We start from the raw sequence: 22,475 nt of genomic DNA, 5'->3' as shown, positions 1-22,475 counted from the left end.
GATGTCACAGAGTGGCGGGGCATATGGTGTTGATGTGGGCGGGGCTAAGTGGTGCTGCGCCCATGAAGGCCCACCAAGGTAGCACAATCCGCAGATGATAAAAGATCACTTTTTACTGGAACAAGCACCTTGATGTATGATATACAATAAGGTATGGAAACTGCAAAATGTCCCCTTTACACCTGTGTAGACAAGTCATAAAGCAAAAAGGGGGTGACAGTGTCACTTTAAGTCAGTACAACTATAGAAAGGCCAAGTTTTACAAATATAATATGAATTTTAAAATGTAGATGTTAGGAACTTACCTGCTCCAGCGACATCTTCCATGGCGTCGAAGCACCGTCACAGACTCATAGGGACTTGCTTTGGCAGCGGCTCACTGCAGAGGCACGTCCCTTTTTACAGCTCCAGTGCCGCTTGCCAGGTGATGTCACAGATGCCCGACGGCATCCCTGACAACCAGGGACACCGCAGGTTCATGTCACTAAGTGGGAAATTTGAATCTCCTTCTGTGAATGGTGTTAACTGGCAGCTCTCCATGCCAGTCAGTGTTTTTTGTGACAGGTGTCTATGGTTGGAGATCAGGGGGCTGGTCCAGTCACGTTCTGGACCAGACCCCTGACCTCCTATATAACTTTTCCTTAGTCTATTGAAGAGGTTGTTCACCAAAATGTTTTTTCTTTTAACCCAACTGGTGCCAGAAAGTGCCCAAAATTTGTAATTTACTTCTAATAAAAAACCTCCAGTCTTCCAGTACTTATCAGCTGCTGTATGCCCTACAGAAAGTGGTATTCTTTCCAGTCTAGAGAGCAGGAGAGGTTTTCTTTGGGCATTTGCAGCTGTTCTGGACAGTTCCTGACATGGACAGAGGTTGCAGCAGAGAGCACTATATCAGACTGGAAAGAATATACCACTTCTTGCAGGACATGCAGCAGCTAATAAGTACGGGAAGACTGGATATTTTCTAATAGAAGTAAATTACAAATCTCTGGCACATGCTGGGACCGTGTGATTTAAAAAATGTATTTTTTTTCTGAACTACCCATTTAACCCTTGCTTGCTATTAGACTAGTTTACTAGCTTGCTTAGTGTGTTTGATATCTTTATCTGCTTTCTTTTCTGGCTTTCCTGGCCTTGGCTTGGATTCTGATTTTGTACTTAGCTGCCTGTTTGGTTTGACTCCGGCCTGTTGACTACTCCTTATATGTAAGTTTATCTTGTCCGTGCTTTATGTTTTCATGTTATTGTAAGTTAGAGACTGTCGCCCACTTGCCCGCAGTCACCTAGGGCTGTCTGAGGCAAGTAGGCAGGGACAGTGGGACAAGTTCAAGGTTCACCATCTGCGTCCACCCCATCCTTTCCCTGACCGTACTCTCCCTTCAGTATTATGACAGTAGAAATGCAGAAATGAAACTCGCCTAAGATATTATGGCAGTTTGGCTATAGCAACATCTAGAAGAAAACTTAAGAGGCCATTTTTTCATAAATTAAACCTTAGGGGCCTATTACGTAGGCCAATTATTGACCAAATGAATGTTGGTAGGAATGTTCTTTCCTGATGATTCACCCATGTAAAAAGACCAGTGATCAGCTAACCAACCAAGAAAATTCATTGAAGGTTTGTACGGCACTGCACAGACACCTTAGACACCTGAGACACAGGCCGGCCTAAGAGAGGTCTTACAGCCAACTGCAGTAGTCCTCCTGTTAGTGCCCCAATTAGCTGTGGCCGCCAAATTCTTTTCCATAGATCCTTGTTGCAGCTCTGCGCCAATTTTCATTTTACTTGATAATTTTAAAGGTTCAAGGTCACAGTCAAGCTTAAAATAAGCATGTCATCTGTTAATGACTGAGCTCTATATTATTCTTATGAACTAGACTTACCCCTCATTAGAATCAAGCTGTTTTCTCACATATTCTTTCCCTTCACTGTCGAATACAAAGCCAAGCAGTTGCAGAGCGCTCTGCACTTCATTTTTATTAAGAAATCTAGAAAAAGAATATAAGAGTATATCTGTGTGTATACTTTAAAATGGTATAGGCAGGGAATACTAGTAGATCATTGATGTATTACATTGAAATTTATAAGCAATCAAGTTATTGTGTAGTAAAGTCCTAGAGGTAGAAAAAAAGATTTGAAATTTAAAAAAATATAAAGAAAACCCCATAATAAAAACCCAAATGCCACAATTACATTTTTTGTTGTTGTGTCTTTAAATTTAATTAAAACAATCAAAAAGTCTAATTTATGCCAAAATGCTATATATATATATATATATATATATATATATATATATATATACACACATCACTGCAGATGGGTGAGTGCCCTTATCTTTCTATATACAAGCATATATATATATATATATATATATATATATATATATATATATATATATATTGGAGATGGTCCGAACCAAGTTCGGTTCGGGTTCATACGAACCCGAACCCTCGGTAATGATTCCCGCTGTCTGCCCGCTCTGCGCAGCGGGCGGATCCAGCGGGAGGACCGCCTGGAAAACTGGAATACAGCCATAGCCATAGGCTGTATCCCAGTTTTCCAGGCTTTCTTCCCGCTGTATCCACCCGCTCCACGGAGCAGGCAGACAGCGGGAATCTGCTGCCGAGCGTTCGGGTTCATACGAACCCGAACCTCGGCAGGTTCGGACAATCCCTAATATATATATATTTTTTTTTACTGCACAGTGTGCCGTGGAAGGCTATGTTGATATAACGAACTATAACAAACTGACAGGGCAAAATTATAATGGAAAGATTTATAATTTGAAAGAATTTCTGTTTTCAACCCCCTCCTGGTTTTGGTTGAAAAAAGAGACAGACAGAAATATTAAGTGAGAACATAGCCTTTGTGTTTTCAACCCCCCCAAAAAATGCTAATTGATTTTTTGTTGTTGTTGGGGTTAAACTGCAGAACAAATATTGACTTTGTCTTTAACCCCTGGATGACCCTGGGCGTACGTCCTCGGTTGCCTAGGGGACTTTGAACCGCCCCAGTCCCGGGTGCCGCATGTAGTCCGGGACCGCGGCTATTAGCTGGCACGGTCCGATCGCCGTGCCCGCTAATTGAGTATTCAGATGCAGCTGTCAAAGTTGACAGCTGCATTTGAATACTTCTTGCAGCCATTCCCTGGTATAGTGGGGATATGCCCCCCCCCCCCCACGTTGCTGCAGGGGAGCGATCCCCGTGTCCGGCACCAGCCGGGGTCTGCGCCGTAATATTGCTGATCCCGGCTCGGCACTTGATTGCTTTTAGCATAACTATACTGCATAAATCTCAATGAGAGATCAGTGTACTTATACTAGAAATCCTACAGGGGGAATAACCATAAACCCAGGGGGAATAACTCTAACACCAGGGGGGCTTCTAGTATAAGTGTAACAAAAAAAAGTGTTATTAATAAAAAGCCCCCTCCCCTAATAAAAGTTTTAATCACCCCCCTTTTCCCATGTTATAAATAAAAATAAATGAGTAAATAAACATGTTTTGTATCGCTGCATGCGTAATCACCCAAAATATTAATTTATTACATTCCTGATCTCGCACGGTAAATGGCGTAAGCGCAAAAAAAATGCCAAAGTGCAAAGTTGCTCATTTTTGGGCGCATCAAATCCAGAAAAATTGTAATTGCAAAAAGTCGCATATGCGCAATCAAGGTACTGATAGAAAGTACAGATCATGGCGCAAAAAATGACACCTCACACAGCCCCATAGACCAAAGGATAAAAGCGCTATAGCCTGGGAATGGAGCGATTTTAAGGAACATATATTTGTTAACAATGGTTTGAATTTTTTACAAGCCGTCACATAATATAAAAGTTATACATGTTATATATCCTTGTAATCGTAACGATTTGAGGAACATATATAACAAGTCAGTTTTATCCCAGGGTGAACGGCGTAAAAACAATGTGTTTTTTTTTTTAAATTTCACCACACACTGCTTTAGCAGTGTACTTTATGAAAAAATTCAGCCAGTCATTGCAAAGTACAATTAGTGGCGCAAAAAATAAGGGCTCATGTGGGTTTCTAGGTGAAAAAAAAATGCAAAAATTTTTATTGGCTCCGGTCCTCTAAGAGTTAAAGAATTAATATTTAGCTGCAATTATTACTGGAAAAAGAGCCATAGATATGGAAGACAGTCCCCAGGCTTCCATGGGTAATGACAGAGGGAATCTTTTTAATTTTTTTTTAAAGCTGCCCTAAAAACTATTCAGACTGAAGTGGAGTTAGATGATAAATGTAATCAATGTTTTTACTGTCATACATTTTAATAAAAGCAATTAATGATTAATTCTTTATGTTTATTCTAAAGAATTTAACTTACCCTTTATTCTCAGAATCAAGGCATTTAAAAACGAGTTTTAAGTCTTTTCCTCTTCTCTCTAGCATTTCGCTTTCACTGGCTTGACTTGATAGATCAGACAGATCAGCTTCTTGGCTTCCATTCTTCCACTCTTCAAGAGCTGCTAGTAGCTATAAAATGTATAGAATACTGCCATTTTCAGTATTCTGGATATTGGATACTTACATATAGTCTATGCTAACAATGCATTTCTCTAGCTATCTATCTACACATTCTTATCTGTTGTCTGATCTTTAACAACTGGAACAATGTTCGCCAAATTTAGCATATAGGTAACGCAGACACTTTGAAAGGTAGTTCTCCAAGACCTACTAATTTTAAGATATTCACACAAAAAAAGGTTGAGTTCACACTAAGTTTTTCCTATCTTTTTTTTTTATTCCTTTTTTAAAATTATTTTTTTTTTTAATGAACACAAAAACTTACTCAACCTCATTTTTGTGTCCGTTAAAAAAGGGATGCATTTTGATCCATTTTGTTTATAATGAAAGTCAATAGAAAAACGAATTAAAACGGATGCACACAAATGCATCAGTTTTTTTCATCCGTTTTTTGAAAAAAATGGATAGGAAAAACGTAGTGTGAACCCAGCCAAACTCAGCTCCTCAACTTCTTAGTCTGTTTTCATGACAACAATGACTCATGCCCATAGTGGTAGTTGTAGATAACATAGCTGAGCTTCTTAGGTATCTGTATGTTGTGAACCAGGAGTGGAGGCAACTCCCTGACCACATCTAGCAGCCTTGTAGAATGCTATGTTCCAACCAACTCCAGCCATTTTCCTTTAATTCATTTGGTCTCCATAAACATGTATAACCAGAAAAGGCTCTATCTCACACACTGCAGTCACATTATTAGAGGTGCCAAGTCTGTCTCACAGGTTTCAGTCACAAAATTAGAGGTGCAGGGTCTGTCTCACAGGCTGCAGTCCCAGAGGTACAGGGTCTGTCTCACAGACTGCAGGCACATTATTAGATACATAAACATGTAAGCCAGAAAAGGCCTGTCCCACAGGCTGCAGTCACATTATTAGATGTACAGAATATGTCTTACAGGCTGAAGTCACAATATTAGAGGTGCAGGGTCTGACCCAGAGGGTGCTGTCTCATATTTTTAGTCACAATGAGCCCTTGATGATATTCTGAGGGCTGACCATTTGTGTGAGACATAACATCTTTTTTATGTCTTTTTTGTCACATTCCTCTTTAGTCCCATCTCTGTATATTCGAGAAAAAAAAAAATGAAAACGCAAAAATGAAAACTGTCTGTGACCCCTAAGGGTTAGTTACCACCAAAGACTGTACTTTCTCCACAGATGTGTTCATGCAAAAAATACATAATTTTTTGTCCTAATCCATCCCCTGACTCTTCTGTTATATCCTTCTTTTCCATCTTTTTCTTAAAAAAAGGGGTATGTTTTTCAGTAGGTTGCAATGTCATGCCATTCCTATACCCCCCATAGGTCTCTGAAGAATATTCGGTGGACTCTGTCACTTCGTTCTGGTTGGCCTCCTGTCCATTACTGGGTCGCTGCTGCAGTCCTTATTTCGACTTATTCTTGCAGGACATTGTGAAAAACCTGCACGTTTTCTCTCTGATGCAGGATATTTCCTTGATGTGAGAATAAACGTTTTATGTACTCTTGTGTGTGTCAGTAAGTGTGTGTTTGTGTATGTTAGTGGTTTTCTCAAATGATTGTGCATAGTGGATGGATAAGGGGCCCACTTAATCTCTGTTGCCCAACCTGGAGCCGGCTGTGACTCTTTATGTACAAAGTGTATGCACCAATATGCCCCAGGATGAGGGAATGTCCTGTATCAGAGACCAATTGAACAAAAACTTTTAATTTGATGATAATATGATCAATTTTTTCATGGGTCTTCTGGATCATGGGTTAACTAAAAATTACTTCAGGCTTGACTCATGGAGTTTCTATGGGCTCATCAGTACTCCCCAGTCTAGCCAATATTTTTATATATGTCTTTGAGGAGAAGTTTGTTGTTAATGGTCGCATGCCCACATTGTCCACATGGGTTCTGTCAGGAAACAGGCCGCACACTGGTATCCACATAATTCTTTTTACTTGTGATGTTTGATGATTTGATGTATATTTTTTATTTTTTGGTCTACATATAAGCTACGTTCACACGCTGCAATAAATCCGGAAAAATACGGCCGTAGTGGTCACTGAACACAGTGGCTGTAGGCTTCTGAATTGATTTCTATTGATTTCAATAGCACAACGGCCATTGTTGAGCACACAGTGCATTTACTACAGCTGTTATTTACTGCGGCTGTATAAAATAATAAACCTCTATTTTCTACGACCGCAGTTCGCAAACAACGGCCCTAGAAAAAAGACACACACTGTTCACACACTCTGCGGCCGTTCTGCTGGCTGTAGTGTACATGAAAGTCAATAGTTAATTAATTTTCATTCACATTCTTACGGCCAGCAGATAACTATGGGTGTAAAATAATGTTCCTACGGCCAATAATGCATTTTTGGCTGAAGGAAGACATAATACAACGGCCGTTGTATTACAGCGTGCAAACATGGCTATAAACTGCACTCACACTATTTCCACCCTTTTAACCCTTTATATATAAAGTGTACTGTTTATGGCATCCCCACATATTATTGTAGTATGTGCACATGGTTTTAGGCATACTTTAGATGTTTGTATTTTTTGTCTTTATTGGGAGTCCATTTCTTGTATATGTTGTTATAACAACACAGTTGATGTTGATGAATAAGGCTATGTTCACACTGCGTAAGTTCCGTAGTAAATAAGGACGTTTTTGCCGATTTGCAACAACGGCCGTGATTACTACAGAACTTTGAATCCCGGCCTGAGTGTATACACATAGGCAGGGGCGCATTAAGGGTACCACAGGCCCCAGGCAGTTTAGAAATTGTGGGCCCCCTGCTACCCCCCCCCCCCCCCAATTAACCGTGCCGCTAACCACCAGCCACTGTCATCACCAGCAGCTTCAACATCTCTACCGGGTGCCCCTTTCATTCTCCCTGGCATGTCCTCCTTGGTAGGCACACCTTGACACTGCCGCAACTGACCCTTGGCGACATGCGTGCATCACATGACCCGGATGTCCTACACGCCCACTACTCAATTTGGGAGGCGGGTGGTAGCTGTGAAGATCAGGGGCTAGCAATCAAAAGGGAGACTAGACGGCATCAATTAGTGTGGTGCATTCCGGTGGAGGATATTATCCAGCCATGAGCAGTGGTGGACAGTAGCCCAGATTGCCCTCATTATAATCCGCCTATGCACATAGGGGGAGATTTATGAAAGGGTGTAAATATACACCTGGTGTAAACTGCCCACAGCAACCAATCACAGCTCAGCTTTCAGCTCTGGTAAAATATAAAAGGAGCTGTGATTGGTTGCTGTGGGCAGTTTACACCAGGTGTACATTTACACCATTTCATAAATCTCCCCCATAGTATACACTCTGGCCGGGATCCCTAGCATCACCGCAAAAAAAAAAAACGGGTCACGGAACGGCCAGTGTCTTGCGCCATGTGAACATTTGGCCTTATAGTTAATAGACAAATTTAGCTTCATTTTTTTCTATGTGCCTATTCACAAGTTTGCCAAAAAAGAAAAAAAGAAAGAAAAAGGACATGTCCGAGTGTGGCACAGACACAGCAATAGTAATCTACGGGATCTGCATTTTGTGCGGACGTTACCTCAGTAACATCTGCAAAAAAAAATATGCGGACGTGCCAAAATATAATGATGCGTGAATGAAGCCTAAGGTTCTGATGGGTCCAATGGATTATTGGATCCCATATTGACAATACAAAAACTCTTGCATCTGATCACCCATGTTCTTTTAAAGTATTTTCTACCCTTGCAATCTACAGTATAATGGACTGGAAGGATTTAACCCAAAACAGGATCTAAAGAAATGATTCTTACCTTTTCACCTGGAACTGGTGGGGGAATCCGTGTGAAGTGGATCACAGACTTTGGTACTTCAGTAGTTTCAGTGCTCGTGGATTTTTTAACAGTTTTTTTCTTAAGCTTCTTTTTTGCTCTCAGCATTTCTGTTATTATGTAGAAGCTTCTAAATGAAGCTTTGGATGTTCACATTGTTTGTTTGCGTTTCTATGGGCAATGAATGGCAGTGTTAAGTATTTCTACGGCCACAAGAGGGAGCCCTCATTAACCTTTTTCATTCTTTCTTTTGATACATATGGAAGTGAAGACTAAAAACTTTCCTCTAGCTCAGTTATACAAATCATTTTTGCATCTTTTTTTCATATGTAGGGCCTATTTCTTATGTCAATTTTATATTAGAACTATTTTGGGACATTGCAAATTATGCCTGTTTTTAATGTGTAATGTTTTTTTTTCTCTAATTTATTATTTATTTTAATCACCACTAAGATAATTTTCTAGATTTTTCTGAAGAAACGCCGATTACAAGGCGTGAAACAGCTGTCATCCCTGGTGGAAGGTGTTGGCGTCCCTCTCCCCTCTACCCTGTACTGTACCAACATGAACGTAAGAATTGAATAAAGCAAGCATTTTTACCGGACCGGGTGAGTGCACTTGGATTTTTTCTCTTCCACAAGTACATTGCTATGCAGAAACACTGCTGCTCCTCCATTCTAATAATTGATGGAGTCTCAGCAGCTAGACCCCCACTGATAACAACTTCTCTTATATGTCTCTATGACGTCTCAAAGTTAAGTTACACTTTATCTGCTTTGCACCCATCCTACGTGTTAGGAGTACCCCATAACAATAAGTCAATCAAAAAGTGGCCCCCTGGGACCCTTAGGGATCAACTGGCAGTAATAGAGCAATGTATCAAAATTGCGTCTGGCATACGTCAGGTAAAAGGTACAGATTTTTGTGCAAAAAAATCTGCACATATTCCCCAGCATACAGCCTGCTAACCTCTTGGGAAGGCAGGGGGGGCGTAGCAGGGTGCCTGATTTATCAGCTTCAGATCTGGTGTAGATTTCGGCGCAGTCTCAGATTAGAAGCATGCTCCTCTTAGGCCCCATTCACACGTCCGTTGTGTGGCCCCTAATTGCGGACCCACAATTACAGACAGAATGTGCATCCATAATGGTTCGCAAATTATGGAACACTGCATAGAAGATAGTGATCCGTGCTGCAATTGTGGGTCCACACTAGGACCTGTCCTGTTTTTGAGGCAGGGATCATGGCTTTGTACATATAGGTCCTATGTTTCATCCGCAATTGTAGACAGAACTATGGGCATGTAAATGAGGCCTTAGTGAATCTGGTGGAGTGCATGGGAGCAGGGCTATATATTAGATTGGCATATTTATACACCGCCCTTGATAAATTCCCCCCAATGTGTTCAATTTATCTAAAGCACTCTCACAGGGAAAATTCGGTGTTACACTGTGCATATTCACATCAGGGTATTATCTGTGTGTATCCTACTGAACCAGCAATGTTCTTGTAAAAAAACATTAAACATGTTTAAAGGGAACCTGTCACCCCCCGTGCTGGGGTGACAGGCTCCCGACCCCCCTGCTAGAGCCCTCTATACTTACCTGATCACGCTCCTGGGATGAGTCAGACTCTCATAGAGAATGAATAAAGCGTCTGACTCACCATTCATTCTCTATGGGCATCGGACTCATCCCAGGAGCGCGCGCGCTGGGCTTCGGGCGCTGAAATCTCCGTCACCGGACCGACTCAAGAAGCGGGACAGTGACAGGTCCTCTTTAACATAAACCAGACAGTGAACTGACCTTTGTGCTCTCCAATGCCAGGACTGAATTTTTAGTTCCAGTCCGGCCCTGAGCCCTGTACTAACCCGGTGGCAGCCCAGAACTGGACCACGTTCTCTATAATGACTAATAAACTAGCTAGTCAAACAACCAGCCAGGTATGGATAAGCCGCTAAACAAGGCATGCCCAAAAACAAGTCAGGGAGTCAGAGAATCAAGAGAATAAAAACATAAACAAACACAAACCCAAGTGTCATAGTAAAGCCACCTAGTGGCCAGGGAGACACTCAGTAGTCCAGACTTTGGAGCTACTTTTCTGGAGTAAGGAGTCATTTTTGATAAATGAGGTGATACACAGGAAAATGTTAGGAATCACATAGGTCAAATTGAGGAAGGATGAAAGAACAGTGACCATTTAACTCAAAATTCCCTAACAGGGTATAAGAAAATAAGTATTCTAGTTGGATCACTCCTTAAAAAAAATGCTTCATTGGAAAACAACATGTTGTTTAAAAGAAGTTTTTATATTAGATATATTTTAAAAATTTTCAGTGATTTTCCATCTACAGTGGTACCTTGGTTTAAGAGTAACTTGGATTAAGAGCATTTTGCAAGAAGAGCTCACAGTTTTTCAAAATTGTAACTTGGTTTAAGAGCATTGCTTTGGTTTAAGAGCTCCCTGTACTTGGTGGGAGGGTGAGTGGGGGAGGGGCATGGTCTGCATAGCGGGGCCTACAGCTCTGTACCCTAGCTCAGGAAGTCTTCCTCACCTTCCAAATCATAGCAGATCCACCTCAGGCTGGGGCTTGCATCAGGGGACAGGACTGTGGAGGTAATCTCTTCATAGCTGTAACCCCTCTCTCCCCAGACAGAGAGTGCTGCATGTATGTGCCCACATCTGCCCTGCTCACTCCTTCATGCTCCCTGCAGTTTCTGTCAGCCCTTGTGTGTGTTTCACATGTTATTCAGAATAAAAAATCATTATTTTGGAGGCGGGGGACATATTGTCTGCATTTCAATAATTTCTTTTGGGAAAATTTGCTTTGGTTTAAGAGTGATTTGGATTACAAGCACGGTCCCAGAACAAATTATGCTCTTAATCCAAGACACCACTGTACTATCAATATTTTAAAATAATTTGGAAATCGTACAGCTTTAATTATCACCAATAGGCTTAAAGGAGAACTCCACATAAGGAAAAAAAATTCTATTAAAAGTACATTAAGAGTTATATAGATGTGTCTATAAAATGTATTACCGTATCTGTGCTGTTCTGCCACACTGGTAGCTGTTTGAAATCCAGGAAGTGAAGAAAACTGTCCTCTGTGCCAATTCACTGTCCTGCTCGCACTGCTCTCCCACCTTAGGAGACAAATCTTCCATGCCTCTGTCTCACATTGTGTGTGATGCAGACAGGGGGCAGGGTGTGATGTCACAGGAGGATTGGCTGAGTCCCCCAATCCCCTAAATGATTCATCATCTCTAACCAGCAGCAAGCTGAACTGATTTCTCTGATTGTGCAGAAGTGTGCAGTGAAATTAGGGCTGTGTTCACACATGTTGGAGTGTCATTGCAGTACTTCAGTGTATTCACAAAAATGATGCAGTAACACAAGTAAATGATGCTAAACAACAGAGAATCAGAGCCGACACTGCAAATCCCACCTGGAGAAAAAACAAGGCATAAACAGTATATCCAATGTAAGATAATATTGGATAAAGTCCTTATTGTGGGGCTCAACTTCAAAGATAAAAGATGCTTGATCAAAATATGTGCGTGGAAATGAAAAGAAAAAAGATTCAAAAAGTTATTTTCTTTATTCCAATATCAGCATTACAGGTAGAGAATACAGCGTGCTGTGTGTTGTTACAGGTAGAGAATTGTAACGCCTGGAGTAGTGGATCCACTGGACCGTCACCAGCGATGGCACTAACCTCACCACGGAGCGGAGTCTAAGGGGCCGCTGGTTTTCACCAGAGCCCGCCGCAAGGCGGGATGGACTTGCTGCGGCAGGCGACCCCCAGGCCGCTACCCCTGGCTTGGTTGCTAGTGACGGCAGGCGAGGCGTGGCAGGAGCAGTAGGCGGGAGATGGTGCTGGCAGAGGTCTGTAGGCGTAACCGCAGGTGACAGGCTGAACACAGGAGCAGTGGTGTAACAGGGGAGCAGGAACCAGGAACAAGGACTAGGGACCAGGTAGCGGATAGGAATCAGGAACAATGGGAAGGCAGCGGGCAAGGACTAGGGACAAGGACTGGAGACAGGAACAAGGAACAGGGACTAAGGTCAGGAACAACAGGGGGCTGGGCCAAACGCTATGGGAAGCATGTAGAGGCTCCAACGCGAGGGACAGGGCACGCTGGGATTTATAGGAAGTGATTGGGTGTAACTACCAATTAGGGGCGGACTGGCCCTTTAAATCGGAGACAGCCGGCGCGCGCGCGCCCTAGGAGGCGGGGATGCGCGCGCCGGCCGGCACAGACGGAGACAGGAGCGGAGGAGAGGTGAGGCGTCCCTAGGGGCCGAACTAGCAGCACCGCCGGGTCCCTGCACAAGGACCCCGGCGGCTGCACGGGGCAGGAGGAGGTCGCGGCGTCCCGGAACACGGGACGCCGCCGCGGCTGTGACAGTACCCCCCGCCTTTGGCCTCCCCCTCTTTCTTGCCTGCAGATGGAGGCATCAGGCAAATCTTGGTATTCCGCCGGTAGGCCGGACAAAGGCTTGGCGGGCTCGGGTGACAACATAGAGTACTTGGGCTGAGGTGACCTCAGACACTGGTTGGAACAGTCCTGACCCCAACTGAGAATCTTCCCGGTTCTCCAGTCCAGCTTAGGGGCATGTAATTGCAGCCAAGGGAGTCCCAGGAGGATGGTGGAAGAAGAATGGGGCAGGACGTAGAAGGAGATCTTTTCCAGATGTGAAGTGCCCACCTGGAGGACTAGAGGTGCGGTCTGGTAGTGCACATGATCGGTAAGAATCTCGCCCGTGACCGAGGAGATAGTCAGGGGTCTGGCTAGTGGGGTCACGGGTAGCCGCCATCTCTGGACCAATGTAGCTGCAATAAAATTGCCTGCTGACCCAGAATTGAGAAAGGCAGTAGTCTGGAGAGTTTGTCCTGAGTGTGTCTGGATGGAAACTGGCACTGACAACTTTGGAGCGGTGGCATTCACACTCAGGGAGACCTCTCCCACCGGACCTAGGTGCTGGAGTTTCCCGGACGCTTGAGGACGTTGGGGACATCTCAGCCGAAAGTGATCCGAACCACCGCAGTAGAGGCAGAGATTCAGCTCCAGACGACGAATTCTTTCATCAGGCGTCAGGTGAGCCCGTTCCACCTGCATAGGAATCTCAGGAGTCGACTGGGACTCCGGAACGTCAGGATTCTGGAAGACCGGCGCCAGCTGGTGATGGCGACGGGACATGCCTAGTCGCCGTTCATGCCAGACCTCCTCCTCTCTCTCAGAAAAACGAGTATCGACCCTGGTGGCCAGTAGGATGAGTTCGTTCAGGGAGGGAGGTAGGTCTCGGGCGGAAAGCACGTCTCTCACCCGACTGGACAGGCCCTTCTTGAAGGTGGCTATTAGAGCGGCCTCATTCCAGTCTAATTCTGCCGCCAGGGTGCGGAACTGGATGGCGTAGTCACCAACAGAGGAAGTTCCTTGGGATAGGTTGAGGAGAGCAGTCTCAGCCGAAGACGCACGGGCAGGTTCCTCAAAGACAGAGCGGAACTCGGCCAGGAAAATTCGGAGATTAGCAGCCACAGGATCATCACGGTCCCACAGTGGTGTGGCCCAGGCCAGAGCTCTACCTTCCAATAGGCTGATGATGAAAGCCACTTTAGAGCGCTCGGTGGCAAACTGACTGCTTAGAAGTTCGATATGCATGGTGCATTGGGTCAGGAATCCTCTGCACAACTTGGAGTCACCAGAGTATTTACTTGGGAGAGCCAGTCGAAGTGTAGAAAAAGCAGCAGGAGGTGGTGAGCGCTGGGCTGTAGTATGCTGCTGTAAGGCGGCAGTGAGTTGCTGGATCTGCTGCGACTGTTGCTGGATTTGTTGCGCCTGTTGGGCGACCACTCGGGCTATGTCACGGATATCAGGCACCTCGCCGGGATCCATGGTTGGAGCCTACTGTAACGCCTGGAGTAGTGGATCCACTGGACCGTCACCAGCGATGGCACTAACCTCACCAGGGAGCGGAGTCTAAGGGGCTGCTGGTTTTCACCAGAGCCCGCCGCAAGGCGGGATGGACTTGCTGCGGCAGGCGACCCCCAGGTCGCTACCCCTGGCTTGGTTGCTAGTGACGGCAGGCGAGGCATGGCAGGAGCAGTAGGCGGGAGATGGTGCTGGCAGAGGTCTGTAGGCGTAACCGCAGGTGACAGGCTGAACACAGGAGCAGTGGTGTAACAGGGGAGCAGGAACCTGGAACAAGGACTAGGGACCAGGTAGCGGATAGGAATCAGGAACAACGGGAAGGCAGCGGGCAAGGACTAGGGACAAGGACTGGAGACAGGAACAAGGAACAGGGACTAAGGTCAGGAACAACAGGGGGCTGGGCCAAACGCTATGGGAAGCATGTAGAGGCTGGGATTTATAGGAAGTGATTGGGTGTAACTACCAATTAGGAGCAGGCTGGCCCTATAAATCTGAGACAGCCGGCGCGCGCGCCCTAGGAGGCGGGGACGCGCGCGCCGGCCGGCACAGACGGAGACAGGAGCGGAGGAGAGGTGAGGCGCCCCCAGGGGCCGAACTAGCAGCAGCGCCGGGTCCCTGCACAAGGACCCCGGCGGCTGCATGGGGAAGGAGGAGGTCGTGGCGGCGTCCCGGAACACGGGACGCTGCCGCGGCCGTGACAAGAATACAGCGTGCTGTGTAGTGTTACAGGTAGAGAATACAGCGTGATGTGTGGTGTTACAGGTAGAGAATACAGCGTGCTGTGTAGTGTTACAGGTAGAGAGTACAGTGTGCTGTGTGGTGTTACAGGTAGAGAGTACAGTGTGCTGTGTGGTGTTACAGGTAGAGAATACAGTGTGCTGTGTGGTGTTACAGGTAGAGAATACAGCGTGCTGTGTAGTGTTACAGGTAGAGAATACAGCGCGCTGTGTGGTGTTACAGGTAGAGAATACAGTGTGCTGTGTAGTGTTACAGGTAGAGAATACAGCGTGCTGTGTGGTGTTACAGGTAGAGAATACAGTGTGCTGTGTGGTGTTACAGGTAGAGAATACAGCGTGCTGTGTGGTGTTACAGGTACAGAATACACCGTGCTGTGTGGTGTTACAGGTAAAGAATACAGCGCGCTGTGTGGTGTTACAAGTAGAGAATACAGTGTGCTGTGTAGTGTTGCAGGTAGAGAATACAGCGTGCTGTGCGGTGTTACAGGAAGACAATACAGTGTGCAGTGTGGTGTTACAGGTAGAGAATACAGCGTGCTGTGTGGTGTTACAGGTAGAGAATACAGCGTGCTGTGTGGTGTTACAGGTAGAGAATACAGCGTGCTGTGTGTTGTTACAGGTAGAGAATACAGCGTGCTGTGTAGTGTTACAGGTAGAGAATACAGTGCTGTGTGATGTCACAAGTACAGAATACAGCGTACTGTATGGTGTTACAGGTAGAGAATACAGTGTGCTGTGTGGTGTTACAGGTAGAGAATACAGTGTGCTGTGTGGTGTTACAGGTAGAGAATACAGGGTGCTGTGTGGTGTTACAGGTAGAGAATACAGCGTACTGTATGGTGTTACAGGTAGAGAATACAGCGTGCTGTGGGGTGTTACAGGTAGAGAATACAGTGTACTGGGTGCTGTTACAGGTAGAGAATACAGTGTGCTGTGTGGTGTTACAGGTAGAGAATACAGCGTGCTGTGTGGTGTTACAGGAAGAGAATACAGCGTGCTGTGTGGTGTCACAGGTAGAGAATGCAGTGTGCTGTGTGGTGTTACAGGTAGAGAATACAGCGTGCTGTGTGGTGTCACAGGTAGAGAATGCAGTGTGCTGTGTGGTGTTACAGGTAGAGAATACAGCGTGCTGTGTGGTGTTACAGGTAGAGAAAACAGCATGCTGTGCGGTGTTACAGGTAGAGAATACAGGGTGCTGTGTGCTGTTACAGGTAGAGAATACAGCGTGCTATGTGGTGTTACAGGTAAAGAATACAGTGTACTGTGTGGTGTTACAGGTAGAGAATGCAGCATGCTGTGTGGTCTTACAGGTAGTGGGGTAGTGCTGTGTGGGTGGGACAGCAATGAGATGATAAAGTAATTCAGTAACACAATGAACCTGCAATGTGTGAACACAGCCTAAGGGTACTATTCCATGGGCCGAGGAGGGCCCGATCAAAGATCTGAACGAGCGGGGATCTGCTAGATCGGCGCTCGTTTACTGGGCCTATTCCACGGCCCGATGATCGTTGAGTGAGGGCTGCAAGGACATCGTTACCGATGTCCTTGCAGCTCTTGCAGCATCATACATTACCTGGCTGCAGGGCTTGTCCTCCGCTCCCTCTCCTCCCTGGGTCCCCCGCGCTCTATCTTCTGAATGGCCAGTCAGCTGACAGGCCACACTCAGCCAATCACAGGCCACGGCGGTCCCGGCCTGTGATTGGCTGAGCGCTCTGTCAGCTGACCGGCCATTCAGAAGATAGAGCGCACGGGACCCGGGGATGAAGACAGCGCAGAGAAGAAGCCCTGCAGCCAGGTAATATATGATGTTGCTGCTGTTTTTTCTCAAATCGTCAGTCGCCCGCCGTGCACCGCTATTCAACCGTAGCGATGCGCGGTGGGGGAACGATGATTTTAGGTCTGGCCCTAAATGAACGATCAGCCGATGACACGATCATCGGCTGATCGTTCTCTCTATTTCACCGAATGATAATCGGCCGAATCGGGCCAAATGGGCCCGATCCGGCCGATTATCGTTACTGTGGAATAGGGCCCTAAATGTTATGCAGCACATTTGGGCGGGAATGGTCAGGGTGGAGGACTGTGATGAACAGCTGAGGGAAAGCATTGCATTCTGGAACCAGTACTGCATTCTGGGAACTGCTCAACCAGGAAGTACAGAAACACAATACAGAACCAAACCCCCCACAACAAATGGATTTTTGGTAGTTTCAAAACTGCTATAGATAGGTAAGTAATGCCTGGAGTTCCCCTTTAAAAGTAAACTGAGACTTCCTGTTTTTTACAGATCATCACCCAGCAGTGTCCTTCTTATCAACACAATGGGAGTACAGTGACAGGTGGCACAAGTATATAGATAACAGAGGGACACACATTAGCTGTTTGCTCAGAACCAGTGCCCTCATCCCTGTAGAATAACTTCCGTAAAGGTCACTGAGTATGCTCAGAAGTCTTTCGCATTAATCTGAATGGGACAGATCCTGCTTATTGTGCCTGTGGCCCATGGGATATGCTGTATAGCATATCACTAAATGGTATTAAAACAGCAGTCCCAATAAAAGTGCTGTCAGGAATGTGCCTTTGCGCTCCCTAGTTCGGGTTGTGTGGCGCAGAAGACACTGAACCTGGTGTGAACAGGGCTCTGTTTTTATCTGTTCAGCCACACATGTCTAGGGTTACTGTGTTCTCTGCCAGCTGATTCCTGCAGCTTAGCAGTCTTGTCTGTTCCTTGACAGACAGGTGCCTCTGCCAGTTAGGGTCTTTATGAATCTGAGTGCCGGTGCAATGGTTATCTGGACCGGGCTCCTGGTCCTCATAAGTAGTCAGCTTGGCCAGCAGTAGTTGCTGGCTATTAGTTTAACCACTAGGCTAAGCGTTCCTGTTTGTTTCTTTGTACTTTAATCTGACCTCTGCTTGTATCCACTCAATCCTGTTTGCCACCTGCCCTGACCTTTGGCTTGTTTCCGTTTACCCGACTTGTCTGCCGACTTTGTACTTCTGCTGCCTGCCGTTACCGACCTGAATTGTTGACCTTGGATTTATTGTTTTTGTTTGTCTGTCTCTGTTCTGTGTTTCACCCTATTAAGTATAGGGACTGCCACCGTGGTTGTCGCCTAGGACTGTCTTGTGGCAAGTAGGCAGGGACAGTGGGGCTGGTCAGCTTAGGGCTCACTGTCCGTGTCTTGTCTGAATGCCTCTTGCCATACCTGACGCTGACAAGTGTACAAAAAGAAATTTACATTTGAAAAATAGAGACAGACTTAAAAAACACAAACACATTCTAGTATCTTGCTCTAATCAGTAAAAAAAATATAGGTAATACATTATTAAAGTGTCACTGTCGTTATAACTTTCAAAATATTAAATCAACAGTAGATGTGAAATAAAGCAAGTTTGCAATAAACATTCATTATTTTTTTGTTGTTGTCATCATGCTGTAAAACTAAACTTACCAGAAATCCAGGTCCAGTCTCCTGAAGGCAGATTTTCTGATCTGGTTGAAAAAAAACCCCAGACTATTAGTCACATGACTGCCTTCTCTCTGTGAGTGCTCAGATGGCCTGGGATACACAGGACTTCCTGTTTTTTTGACTGTTTCCTGTTCTTTGAGAAAAAAAACTGTCAGAAAACAGGAAGTGCAGTGTTTTCCATGATAACAACAACAAAATAAAAATTAATGTAAATTGCAAACTTGCTTTATATCACATCTACTGTTGATTTAGATTTTAAAAGTTATGACAGTGGCACTTTCAATTAAAATTGTTGGACAGACTTTTCATCTTTGGAGCACAGAACTCTTTGGGCCACATGTATCATCCTGCGAACGGATGATTTTCGGTGGAAAGTGCCGATTTGCGTATTTTTTTATACGCAAATGGCCGATTTGCGAATAAAATATTCGCAAATCGTCACTTTCCGCCGAGTACGCCAGGGGGGCGGAAAGGGGGCGTGTAGTGGGCGGAACTTTACCATCCGGAAATGTCCGCCTCTACATAAATCTCCGTAGCGCCGGAGCTGCGGGGGCATTTTTAAGTCCGCCGTAAAAAACGGCGGACTTAATAAATGCCCCCCTATGTGTAGCCTTGTCATTTTCATTAGTCCCATCACAGTTTTTAAAGAAGTCATCGTTACTATTTTTTTTTTTATACTAGGTCAATGGGTGATGAATTTGAAAAAAAAAAAGATACAAACTTTCTATCTATTATTAGTTTTTAACCAGTTTAGCTAAATTGCTGAAGAGAACAAATATTCCTGGATATGCTTTGTTACCCAAGAGTGGGCATAAACAGAACCCCTAGTGGGGGTACTTTATATTTGGCCCCAGAATAGGGTTCTGAACGGGGTTGTACTTGCTAGGAAAAAGCAGTCTGTGTATTATGGCATAGAGCAGTGTTGACCAACCTTTTTGACCTCGGGGCATCCCTACCAAACAAAAAAAACGTCATTTGTCATTCAGTGATTCACAGGTAATTTCTTCTTTGATCTGGGGCATTCACTTTCCTTTTTCTTTCCATCTGGCCCACAACACCATAATGATTTCTCTTTATGGTCTCTTTATCGTCTTTTCAGAGCGTGCCAGAGAAACATCTGAGGCTCCACACTTTTCAAGGTGCAATTGATTTCTCAGCTCCGCATAGCACCCCCGAGACCTCACTCATTAGAACAGCAGCAGTGAGTTTCTGGAGGAGGAAGAGATGGGTGCGCTATCCTGAGTTGAGTGAGGTCCGAGGTGGGGGGTTGCTACCTGCACCCCCTAGCAGTTGGTTAGCCCGGTACTAGAAATGGCTCTGTTCTCCCTTAAAAGGAATGCTGGCTAGGATCCCTTCTGGGACCCTGTGTTACACGTTATACATATGTCCTCCTCTGAATTTCAATAATTGTACAGTGAAATAGCAAAATGCATTAAATCTTAGGATGCCCTTTAAATTGAATATTAAATATTCTAATATTAAATGCAATAACTTGTTTTCTTACTGAAACTTTGCAAACAATGTTTTCTATAGCTTCAAAATGTATCTGTACTTCTGCAAATATATCCAATATTGCCCAAATCATTGCGTATGTTTCCAGGTTGTTTCACAATATATTACTGAAAAAAAGACCTGTGGTCAGTGTTTTGTCTGGTTTTGTAACATTTACGTACTTATGTAGGGAAAACTGCAAATATGCCACGTAAGCAAGAGTAGGCACCACCTAGTCATTAAACCTTACCGTTGGAGTGCTTGTACATATACAAAAAACAATGGCATATAGTTGCTTTATTGAGTGGTGTGCGTTTCTCAAGAAATGCGGTGGGGAAGACCAGGGCCGTATTTACCACTAGGCACCCGTGGTCCGGTGCCTAGGGAAGCACCTTGCAGGGGGGCAGCACCAGGGAGCAGGGGAAGAGAAAAACCTTTTTTATTTTTTTAGTCTCCAACCTCCCATTCAGACTTGCCAGTAAATCAGGTGTCTTTTCAAGGGGGGGGGAATAGGTTTATGGTTGTATTGGTCAGGTCTGGTATGGCTGTGTTAAATGTAATGCCTGAAGCTATTACCTACCAATCCAGTGGTGAGAATTCCATCAGACAATATGCAAATGAAATTCATTTATGTTTAAAGCCGTTAAAAAAAAATGAAAAACGTGATTTAGACAATGTTTCCACATGTAGAGAGATGCGTGTGGCCGAAACCACTCTCCCCCACGCTCCCCAAGATGGGGCGTCTTCAGGTTTAGTGCCTAGGGCAGCAGCAGCTGTTAATACTGCCCTGGGGAAGACGTAGGCAGAATTTCAAATAAAAGCAGTGTAAGAAATGTTCTTGATAAATCACCTTGTTACTTAGTAGAAAGGGTATGCAAAATAGCTCCCACACCTCTTGAGCAAAATGATGTCCCTTCAAGTCAAGTCTTACTCAATCAAGGAGCCTCAGAACATTGACTGGGGATATTATGTCAAGCCAAACAATCTCTCCAAAAAGAGAGTCACTATCGCCAGGGCCGTATTATCAGCTGTTGCTGCCCTAGGCACTAGACCTGAAGACGCCCCATGTTGGGGAACGGGGGAGGGGTGATTTTGGGCACATGCATTTCTCTACATGTAGAAACATTGTCTGAATCATGTTTTTCAAGGTTTTTAACGGCTTAAAACATAAACAAATTTCCACATTGAATGAATGATTAGAGCATACTGTGACTGGATTACACCGCCATACCAGGCCTGAACAATTCCATCATACACCCCCACCCCCCTACCCCCCTCGAAAAGACACCAGATTTACTGGCAAGTCTGAACTGGAGGTGGGAGACTTAAAAAAAAATAAAAAAATACAAAAGTTGTTTCCTTCCCCCGCTCCCTGATGCTGCCCCCCTGAAAGGTGCTGCCCTAGGCACCGGACCACGGGTGCCTAGTGGTAAATACGGCCCTGACTATGGCTTTGACCCACGTCAATAGACCTCTTACTAGCCAACCAATGCCCTGCTCTGCACTGATGAGGGGCAAAAGCCCCGAAACAGCTGTCTGCAGATGGGAAATATTTCCTTTTGGAGAGATTGTTTGGCTTTGCATAAAATCCCCAGTCAATGTTCTAAGGCTCCTTGATTGAGCGAGACTTGACTTGAAGGGACATCTTTTTGCTCAAGAGGTGTAAGAGCTATTTTTCATATGTTTTCTTCCCAGAATTCTTATTGGAGCAGCAATGGTCTGTAAGTCTCCACACGTCTTTATGACGAGCTTTCCTTGTTATGACGAGCTTTCCTTGTTGCTTAGTGGAATAACAACCATGCCAATTGGACTGGGTATCACGCAGTTTCATTATAACCAATATAACATAATTCTAAACAGAAGAAATAATGCTAAAAAAGGTGTCATCAAAGTGGGTACCAAATATCTACCAATAGACGTTCGATGCCCACAAAGATGGCCAAAACAAAATGTTGTGTAAACTTAGCCATATACAACAAAGTAAGAATTCTTAGAAGTTAACAAATTAACAAAATGCAAAATGAAGGAACAGAAAAGAAATCTAAATAAAATTATAATTAACTTATAATATCAAACAGGTGATTATAATCATCATTTTCATATGTAGGTTGAGGCACAGTCATTTAATGGTGTCTCTCATTTGGATCACAAGGCAGGATACCCTGCACTGTAGTTCACTTCTATAAAGTGCACAGTATATGGAACTGCCGATAGCCCCATAGACTTGCTTTGTAATACATTTTCAATGCAAGTCTATAGGGCTTCCGGCAGTTCTTTATACTGCTAGCTTTAGGAGTGGATTACAGCACTGCTGGGGGTTTGTAGGTTTGTGCCATGAACTGAAACAGAAAAATCTGTTTAGGAGGTTTTAAAACTAAGTGATGAACTGGCAGACTCTGCTACAAAGGTGAGGTGGTGGAAGAGTTTCATGTCATACAGTAAGTTGTACACCATGGCAAGACTGAGCACAACAACAGCAGTTATACTACCCCAACAA

General features: G+C 44.6%; 1 protein-coding gene across 1 annotated transcript in view; it reads right to left on the bottom strand.

The window, feature by feature from the left end:
• The window catches only part of LOC138798604 (uncharacterized), a 28,986-nt gene extending 20,531 nt beyond the window's left edge, over positions 1–8,455 (bottom strand). Inside the window, exons 1-3 of the mRNA XM_069979129.1 lie at positions 8,330–8,455; positions 4,347–4,495; positions 1,885–1,989 (exon numbers count right to left, since the gene is read on the bottom strand). Of these exons, the coding sequence (XP_069835230.1) occupies positions 1,885–1,989; positions 4,347–4,495; positions 8,330–8,455 (380 nt within the window). The remainder of the gene's footprint in view (positions 1–1,884; positions 1,990–4,346; positions 4,496–8,329) is intronic.
• Between the last annotated feature and the right edge of the window lie 14,020 nt (positions 8,456–22,475).

This window comes from Dendropsophus ebraccatus, chromosome 8 (assembly GCF_027789765.1).
Source record: "Dendropsophus ebraccatus isolate aDenEbr1 chromosome 8, aDenEbr1.pat, whole genome shotgun sequence".
Lineage (NCBI taxonomy): Eukaryota > Metazoa > Chordata > Amphibia > Anura > Hylidae > Dendropsophus > Dendropsophus ebraccatus.
This window is presented reverse-complemented; position numbering and strand designations above follow the sequence as displayed.